Genomic DNA, 10,137 nt, shown 5'->3' with positions numbered 1-10,137 from the left:
CCTCCCACCCCGGACCCAGACACCCCCCCCCTGGACCCAAACCCCTCTCCATTCGGCCCTTCGAGCCAGCACCGCCAATCAGTAACGCGTTCCTGCCTTCTCCCCCATCCCATGACTCCGCTATTTTTAAGAGCCCAATCTAGCTCTCTCTTGAAAGCATCCAGAGAACCTGCCTCCACCTCCCCCTGAGGCAGAGATCCTGCTCTGAGGCAGAGAATTCCACAGACCCAGACCCCCCACCCAGGCCCAGGCCCTCCCCCCAGGACATAGCTACGCTCCCCTGGATCAACTGATGACGTTGCTCCTGCACCGGACATATGCCCCGCCCCCCGGGCCTTGCGCGAGAGGCTCCGCCCCCCACGGACCCAGGCCCCGCCCTCCTGGATCAGGCCCCGCCCCCGCGGAGCCAACACCTCCGTCACACCAGGGATGAGCTGGCGCCGCTGCCCCACCCGACTCAGCGCGCGCACTCACTCACTCACCCGCAGGAACCACTTCCGGGTCGGTCGGGCGGCCGGCGCCGGGAGGTGTGATCTGCGCGTGCGCGCCGGGCCAGGCCAGGCCGGGTTGAGGGTGAGGGTGAGGGTGAGACGGGCCGGCGGGCCTGAATATCAACGCCTGCCTCCCTGGCTGCTGACAGCGGGCTGTGTCCGCCCCGACTTGCCTTGGTTCAACCGCCCAGCTGTGGCCGCCTACTCCCGATGCCATGGCGATCAGCCAGCTCCGGTCGCTGAGAGTGTGCACCTGCTTCGCCTGGCTGCTCTCCCTCTTCAGGCGGCTGATCTGCAGGCAAGTGCCGGCGCCTCGCTTGCTCATTCTGGGCTTGTATCCGTGTAATCCACACCGTGCACCGACCAGGCTTCTCGGCCGATGCTTACTCCTTAGTGACAGTCCCATGAACAGGTTGATCTGGTTATTGACTGCGGTCTTCAGCACTTGGGTTTTCCCTCACAAGAGTCAAGAGTGTTTTATTGCCATATGTCCCAGATAGAACAATGAAATCTTTGCCTGTTGCAGCACAACAGAACATTTGTTGAGTTGGCTGCAAAACATTCAGAGGAACGTAAAATATTCGACACGTCTTTTAAAAACAACAAGCTGGATTTGTTGTAACTTCCTTTTATCATTTTTTTTCCAAGTTCTTGTTCCAGTATCAGTTGCTTGGTTGATATTATTGATTCCTGGTTGATTAGTATTTAAAATTAGTATTTTTGCAGTGCTTTCTGCTCTCATATTGTTGGCAATGATGGTACTCTGTAAAGCTTACCAAAACGTAATCTATCCATGTTCTCCAGGGATGGTGCCTGATCTGCTTGAGTCACTCCAACACCTTGTGTGTTTTTATTGTGAAGCAGCATCTGCAATTCCTCGTTTCTACTTTCAGTATTCTGATACGTTTCAGTGGAATTCAAAATTTGGCTCTTTGAAACCTGACGTGGAATCACATTTATCATAGTTTTACTTTTTTGCCAGCAGATTAGGATCAGGAGTAAAACATTTTCAAAACGTAATGCTTCAGTGAGCAAACGCAGATCTGCTTTATCAACCAGTCACATTTGCTGTTGATTGAATTAATGATTTACTTGAGAGAACTTGTGATCAACAATTCTAATGGATGCTGTTGGTTTTGACTTTATAAATCTTAAATTAATGTTATGGGCACTCGGTGATTCTTTCAGAAGACTTATTTTTCTGCTCACGTATGTAAATAACACATTTTTAACATAATTTGTCATTGAGCCATATGGTGTACTGCAAAGTTTTGTTTGAGGAGGGTGGTTGAGAGGAGCACATTAAAGGAGCATAAAATGTTGGAAAGTCCTGGAATTCTAATGGCCCTGTCTCACGGTGCGAGTCCACACATGAGTGATCCGAGTGAAAGAAAAAATCACACTCGTGGTTGTCTACGAGATTCCAAGTTTATGTTCACGAGTTTAAACGAGTTCCCACGTGTATGTCTAAGTTTGCCGTTTACTTCTCATTTCTGCGATGTACCAAGTTCCTCTCCCGAGTTACCAAATTCCTCTCCCGAGTTACTCTTGAGCCAACTGTGAATGAAGACCTGTTTAAGTATCAAATAGAGGAGCTGGACAGCATCTCATACAGTAAGTATATTCTGATTCAGTATTGAAAGTTATTCAATTTCAGAATTTAAAAAAACTAGGCAGGATCTCGGCCCCGCACTCGCTGCCATTGTGCAGCAAGGATGCGGTGGCGGCGAAGCAACAGTGTTAAATAAGACAGCTCCATCCTGCGGCTTTGAGTTAGATAGAATTCAGCGCGGCCGCATCTATTGATATGACCTACAAAGGGAAAATGCGCACCGTCCAGTGCCAGAGCGTTTCTCTCTGCTTCATATACGTGGGAATTCCCTCAGTATGGTCACTCAGCGGGACAGGCAGCATCTCTGGAGAGAAGGAATGGGTGACGGGATGACGTTTCCAAAATTCTGCTGCGTCCTTGTGTTATTTCAGGACTGCGTGTTCACTTTTTGTCATCCAGCATCTGCCCTTTCTTGTGTATGACATTATTTGTATCCGTGGCAGTTGATTGTCGCTCCTTTCAGTTCCCCAAGGGGTCGGGGCGGGACTGGAGTTGGGTGGGAAAGGGGGGGGGGAGGAGGAGAGGGGGGTTGGGGTGACTTAGTACAGGAGACAAGTATAGGAGAGGTGTACTGATTGTGTGGGCAGATACTTTGGTAGTGATTGCCCACCAGTCTCAAAATCCGCTGTGTCTCCCTGTCCCTGGGATAGCATGGGGCGATCAAACAGCACACTACCCCCCTCCCCCTCCACGCCAACACGAAGGGCAACGATCCCAAGGCTTTAGCGTCAGAAACAGCAGGCAGGCGACAATCACCCGCCATAACGCGAGAGAGATCATGCACTATTGTAGGTCTCCTTTGCACGTCGGTGTTTCTGTCTTTCTACATCTCATTGTTGGCCCTGTCTGTTGCTACCCCCACCCCTCTGCTTCCCGGCCATGTGTGTGACCCCCTTCCCTCCCCTCCCCTCTCCAGGTGCCCGCCCATTGCACCGGGTGCGGGGGCTTTGTACCGTCTTCACGTCGGCGATGCCAGCAGGTCAGTGCCAGTCGCCCCGGGGCAGGTGCTCGGGGGCTCTCTCCCAGCGTGACCCCGGACCGGGGGGGTGGGGGATGGGAGTCAGCGGGCACGCTGGCTCTGCCACGCCATGGGCCGCCGCCAACCAAGCCACCCGTCCACGTCCACACGCTCGGTAGAACAGGAGCTGAGACTGGGAACTGTACCGCCCTTGCCCCCTGCCTCTGCAACTGCAGACAACCTCACTCTCCTGCTCACCTAACCCGCCCATCTCTTCTCTCTGGGTATTGACGGCGCTTCTGGTCTGCAGAGTGCAATAGTCACCAAAATACACTGCATCTTTAGAAAGAAAAAATACAAAACATGTCAATCCCACTGGATAGGCCTTAGTCATGGTGCTGCACAACACGGAAACAGGAAAAACACAAAGATGCAGCAGAATTTTGGAAACGTCATCCCGTCACCCATTCCTTCTCTCCAGAGATGCTGCGTGTCCCGCTGAGTTAAAGAGTGCCCACGGTAGACTCACGAATCAATACGGTAAACTCACGGGCTACTATGTTCTTACGAGTTTAAATGTTTCAAATTTTAACTTCAAGAGTAAATTTGACTCGTGGAAATCTTTAAACATGTTTAAAGTTTTTCAAGAGTTAACAAGTTTCCCGGGTACCTGCCGTTAGCGCCGCGAGTCGCTAAGTTGCGTCCACGAGTTCCGACGTTCCCGCTATGTTAATTGTACGTGATTACCACGAGTTTAATTTGTTTTAAACTCGGGGTCACTCGTGGGTCGACTCGCACCGTGAGACGGGTTTAAAGCACAGAGTGTGAATGGTTAAAGGCAAGGTTGTAAACAGAGGAGCAATTAATTTTGGAGACAAAGCAGTTAAATCAAAGGACAGTAGAGACTTTGTACCTTTTGGGGATTTCATGAGATCAGAGATATGGAAGGGTAGAGTCTAATAATGCCATAAAAAGGATGCAAATTTTAAATTGGCATTCAGTAAATTAAGTTCGGGGACAGGAGATATAAGTGTGTGACGGTGCCTGAAAGTATATGAACTGGTTTCAAATGAGCATCGGTTTATGGAAGAAAGGAGAGTGTTGGAATTGTGCATGGGGCATGAATGGGAGTTTTGACAGCAGTTAAGATGGGTTTTGGTAGTGGGATGACGGAAATTTACTGATGACACGGACGGGTGGTGATAGACTTCTCTTGATGTGTGTTTGACACCAAACCCAGATTCAATGTCTATTACCATGGTGAAGGATGGAAGTGTGGCAAGATAACTTGTATTGTGCTGGGGACCAAAGAAGTGACTTCACACTTCCCAATATTTAACTGAAGGAAATGATAGATAAACCATGTGGTGTTGCTTTGAGCTTGCAATGTTAAAGGTAAATTTGAGGTGAAGCCATAAGTCTACATAGGCTGATGATAGACATGAAAAGCTGGAGTAACTCAGCGGGACATCTCAGCGGGACAGCGACAGCATCTCTGGAGAGAAGGAGTTGGTGACGTTTCGGGTCGAGACTCTTCTTCAGACGTCTGAGAAGGGTCAAGAACCGAAACGTCATCCATTCATTCTCTCCAGAGTGCTGCCTGTCCCGTTGTCTTACTCCAGCTTTTTATGTCTATCTTTGGTTTAAACCAGCATCTGCAGTTTCTTCCTACACATTTAGTCTACATAGGCTAAAATTATCAGCTATGGGATGTTCTATATTGGTAGTTTATTGGAAACAGATGAAAGGGATGGAAGAATGTTGAAATAAGGAACTGCAGGTGCTGCTTTACAAAAAAAGCACAACGTGCTGGAGTAACACAGCAGGTCAAGCAGCATCCCTGAAGAACATGGATAGGTGACGTTTTGGGTCAGGACCCTACTTCAAACTGATTGGGGGGAAATGGAAGGTAGATGTCATGGTGTGATGAGTTTGACTTGTGAGGATAGAGTAAGGGGGAAGATGCATCTTGATCTTGATGATATTGCTTAACTTCCTAAAGAGCATGAACTAAAGAAAGGAACTGGCACTAATCTTGGTTGTTGATCTGATGCAGGGTATCTTGATACTAGGATAAAAACTAATATGTTGTGAATTAGAGAAATGTCTTTCTAACGTGTTGTACTGTTCTTAATACTGACGTGATAAAAAGCATTCTACACTATGTGCATGGTGCGATGCTCAATGAGTTTGTATTCAATGTATTCATTATATGTGTACTTGCTGCGACTGGCTCTTCACTGGATTCACAGAATTGCCTCACATTAAGTCTAATTCACCCATTCCTTCTCTTCAGAGATGCTGCCTGTCCCGCTGAGTTTCTCCAGCATTTTGTGTCTATCGTCAGTGTAAACCAGCATCTGCAGTTCCTTAATTGGGTTACACCTTAATTGGAAGGGGACGGACATTCTGGCAGACAGGTTTGCTTGTGCTGCACGGGTGGGTTTAAACTAAAAAGTGGGGGGGTGGAGTCAACAACGTGGACGCACATCCATGCAGCTAACAGGAAAGAGAGTGTAGGAAAGGTCATGTTTAAACTAACAGGGCAGGGGGATGGGACCCAATACAACAAGACAAATTGGATAAGGAGGAGACAAATTGGAAATACAAGGATGGTGTTAAAGGGAAAGAGAGTATAGGAAAAGTTAAGAAAGACACCAGAATTAACTGGGCAGAAAGCTCACGAAGGGATAGGAGAGTATAGCCAAGTGAAATAGGAATCGATGTGAAAGATGAGGTGGGTAATGGATTAAAAGTATTATATATGAATGCACAAAGTATAAGAAGTAAAGTGGATGAGCTTGAAGCTGAGTTAGAGATTGCTAGATATGACTGTGGGGATTACAGAAACATGACTGCAGGAGGATCGGGACTGGGACCTGAACATTCAGGGTTATACATTCTTATAGAAAGGACAGACAGGTGGGCAGAGGAGGTGGGGTAGCTCTGTTGGTGAGGGATGAAATTAAGTCCCTTGCGAGGGGTGACATAGGGACTGAAGATGTAGAGTCGCTGTGGATAGAATTGAGGAATTGTAAAGACAAGAAGACACAAATGGGTGTTATCTACAGGCCCCCAATCAGTAGCCTGGATAAAGGGTCCAGGTTGCAGTAGCAGTTAAAATTGGCATGTAACAAAGGTAATGCCACTGTGGTTATGGGAGATTTCAATATGCAGGTTGACTGAGAAAATCAGGTTGGTTCTGGATCCCAAGAAAGGGAGTTTGTAGAGTGCTTCCGAGATGGATTCTTAGAGTAGGTATGTTACAAAACTTACCTTCAGCTGCGTTGCAGTTCTGTCACTGGCCGTGTGCGCGACTTTGGCGCCTTTGAGAGGGGGGTGGGTTTAAAATGCCGTTTTTCTCCAGCCTGTTCAAATCGATTTTTGTCAGGCTGTTTAGCTGCTGAAGAATAATCGCTCCAACATCGGTTTTATTAAGTTTTTTTTAAACTGCACTGGATATTTTAATAGCAGGAGTAAATTAAAAATAATCTTCTAAAGCCGTCAACGCTGACAAAGGGGACGGATTTCATGTACGGTAAAGGAAAGCTGTTTATTTTACATATAAACGTGCTTCTTAGGATGCCTTTAATCAAAATTTCACATTGCGAAAAGATGACAGGCTCCATACGAACCGGCAGTATTTTTCCTGCCGATTAGGGGTTTAAATTCACTGCAAATGCAACGTTCCAAATGATCGCGTTCCACAAAATCCCACTCGCAAGATGATTTAAATGGCCATTAATTTACGGGAATTAAACACTAAATTCCTTCCATTTGGCCTATAAATTCATGACTATGAGATTTAAAAATCATGTTATATTGTGAATTCTTGTGTGAATGCTATTTGGATACTTAGGCTATTTAAAAATGTTAACCTTTTCTTAAGAAATGGATAGTTGTTTAGATCTAGTAATTTAATTTTGTAATTAGCTACAATTAGGTTAACTAATATGCTTTAATTTCAGTTCATCTAAGTAAGATGTTTCATATTTGTTTCAGAATGCTTCAATCTATGATAACTGAAAATTTCATTCAGTTCTTTTAATGTTTAAGAGTTATAGGCTTTTGACTGTCCTTGATCACAGCTTTTGAATTAAGTCAGTGGAAAAGCAATAGGGAACAAGATGCTAATTTCCGAGTATGAAAATGGCCATAACTTTTTTAATACTGAAGATATGAAAGTGAATTAGGTGTCAAATTAAACTTCTTTTTATGCTTTATCTGATGGGATAAATTGCAGACTTGATTTTTTAAATCTCAAAATTTTGTAACATTGCTACTTAGAGCAGCTTGTACTGGAGCCTACCAGAGAGAAGGCAATTCTGGATTTAGCGTTGTCTAATGAACCAGATTTAATAAGTTAACTCAAGGTAAAGAAACCACTAGGAGGTAGTGACCAAAATATGATAAGTTTTAATCTGCAATTTGAGAGGGAGAAGGTTAAATCAGAAGGCATGAGAGAGGAGCTGGCCAAGGTCGACTGGAAAAAGATCCTAGCAGGAATGACGGTGGAACAGCAATGGCAGGAATTTCTGGGCATAATCCAGAAGATGCAGTACCATTTCATTCCAAAGAGGAAGAAAGATTCTAAGGGGAGTAAGTGGCTGACAAGGGAAGTTAGGGATAGGAAAGAAAAGGTGTATAACATACAGCCAACTGGCTGGCTGCTTTTTTCACCCATGTCCTTCGTAGTGGAATTATCCCTAAGTCCTGGAGAGAGTCTAAAGTCATCGCCATCCTCAAGCCGGGGAAATCTGCTGATGATCCAGCTAGTTACCGACCCATCTCCCTCTTGTGTTTGTCCTACAAGCTGTTTGAGCCCCTTCTGCTTGCCAGGATTTCTCCATTGGTAGAACCTGTTCTGCCCAGAGAGCAAGCTGGCTTTAGACCTGGTAGATGCTGCGCAGATCAAGTCCTTGCTCTCACTACCAATATAGAGGCTGGCTTCCAATGTGCCCTGAAAACTGATGTTGTTCTCATCAATCTGTCATCAACTTATGACACCGTATGGAGACATGGTCTGTTGCTGAAAGCTTCCAGAATCTTGAAGTGCCAAACCACCATGCGAGCCCTCTCATCCATCCTCAGCAACTGTAGATTTAGGGTCTCGCTTGGGAACCAGAGCAGCTCTGTCAGGACCCTGAATGATGGTCTCTCCTAGGGCTCTGCCTCAGAAGGCGGTGGAGGCTGGTTCTCTGTATGTTTTCAAGAGAGAGCTAGACAGAGCTCTTAAAGATAGAGTCAAGGGATATGGGGAGAAGGCAGGAACGGGGTACTGATTGTGGATGATCTGCCATGATCACATTGAATGGCGGTGCTGGCTCGAGGGGCGGAATGGCCTACTCCTGCACGTATTGTTTATAGTCTCCCCTACTCTTCAACATTTATGTGAGTGACTACCTTGTCCAGGAAGTTTGCATATGCAGATGACCTTGCCCTTGCCTACCAGGAAGCTGCCCTTGAGGATATCAGCTAACCCAAGATTTGAAAGGGATGGAGGAGTACTTCACCTTCTGGCGACTTTGCCCTAACCCATCTAAGACAACTGTCACTGTGTTTCACCTCAGCAATCGGCACGCCAATGCAAAGCTCCAAGTGTCCTTTTGTGGTAAGCCGGTAAAGAATGAGGAATTCCCCAAGTACCTAGGAGTCACCCTGGATCGCACCCTCACCTATCGTGAACACCTGAAGAGGGTGGCTGATAAACTGGGAACAAGGATCAACATAATCAGGAAACTTGCAGGCAATAGCTGGGGATCCAATGCACACACACTCCGTACCGCAAGCTTAGCCCTAGTCTACTTGGGTTAATAGCTGCCACACCAAATGAGTTGACGCTGTCCTTAACTCTGCAATGCGGGCCATCACAGGGATGCTTAAGTCAACAGCTTTGCAGTGGCTCCCGATCCTCTCTCATATTGCCCCTCCCAACATAAGCAGAAGGGAGAGGATGTTGAAAGATTGGTGCACCATCGAGGCTAACCCTGACCTTTCCATCCATCCTGACTTGAACAATCTGCCCAACATGCGCCTGAAGTCCCGCAAACCTTTCTAGTCTTCAGCCAAATCCCTGGAAGACTTTGATTCCAAGACAGAATGGCGCAGAGCCTGGAAAGATGCCAACACCAACAACGGAGAGGTCATCACAGACCCCACAGTGAAACCGCTGGGATTTGACCTCCATCGCAAGCAATAGCTAACCCTGAACAGAATCCGCACCCTCCATGCAAGAACAGCCCATCACCTGCACCTGGTGGATGACAGACAGCCCAGCTTGCGACTGCGGACATCCAGACCAGACCATCCTACATATCGTGAATGACTGCTCACTGAGGCTTTTCCCTGGTGACATTAAAGCCATCCACCCAGTAACTGATGCTGTCCTGGCCTGGATGTCTCCCCTTGACCTACAACTTTAGGCAGTGCACGCCATACGCAAGAAGAAGATAACATAGCAAAGTGTAACGGGAAGCCAGAGGATTGGGCAACTTTCAAAGGACAACAGAAGGTAGCAAAAAGGGCAATAGGGAGTGAAAAGATGAAATACAAGGGTAAGATGGTCAAGAATATAAGGAAGGATAATAAAAGCTTCTTTAGGTATGTTAAGATAAAAAGAGTAGCAAAGACAAATGTGGGTCCCTTGAAGGCAGAAGTAGGTGAAATTTTTATGGGGAACAAGGAAATGGCAGAAGAGTTGAACAGGTACTTTGGTTCTGTCTTCACTAAGGAAGACACAAACAATCTCCCAGATGTACTAGAGGACAGAGGATCTAGGGAGACAGAGGAACTGAAAGAAATTAGCATTAGGCGAGAAATAGCATTGGGTAGACTGATGGGACTGAAGGCTGATAAATCCCCAGGGCCTGATGGTCTGCATTCCAGGGTACTCAAGGAGGTGTCTCCAGAAATCATGGACACATTGGTGATCATTTTCCAATGTTCTATAGATACAGGATCGATTCATGTGGATTGGCGGGTAGCTAATTTTATCCCACTTTTCAAGATAGGAGCGAGAGAGAAAACGGGGAATTATAGACCAGTTAGCCTGACATCGGTGGTGAGGAAGATGATGG

The 10,137-nt window shown here is 46.5% G+C and overlaps 1 protein-coding gene across 1 annotated transcript in view; it reads left to right on the top strand.

Annotated features, from left to right (window-relative positions):
• The first annotated feature begins 500 nt into the window (after positions 1-500).
• The window catches only part of ebag9 (estrogen receptor binding site associated antigen 9), a 34,594-nt gene continuing 24,957 nt past the window's right edge, over positions 501-10,137 (top strand). Inside the window, exon 1 of the mRNA XM_033020038.1 lies at positions 501-789. Within this exon, the coding sequence (XP_032875929.1) occupies positions 707-789 (83 nt within the window). The 5' untranslated portion in view covers positions 501-706. The remainder of the gene's footprint in view (positions 790-10,137) is intronic.

This window comes from Amblyraja radiata, chromosome 4 (genome assembly GCF_010909765.2).
Source record: "Amblyraja radiata isolate CabotCenter1 chromosome 4, sAmbRad1.1.pri, whole genome shotgun sequence".
NCBI lineage: Eukaryota > Metazoa > Chordata > Chondrichthyes > Rajiformes > Rajidae > Amblyraja > Amblyraja radiata.
This window is presented reverse-complemented; position numbering and strand designations above follow the sequence as displayed.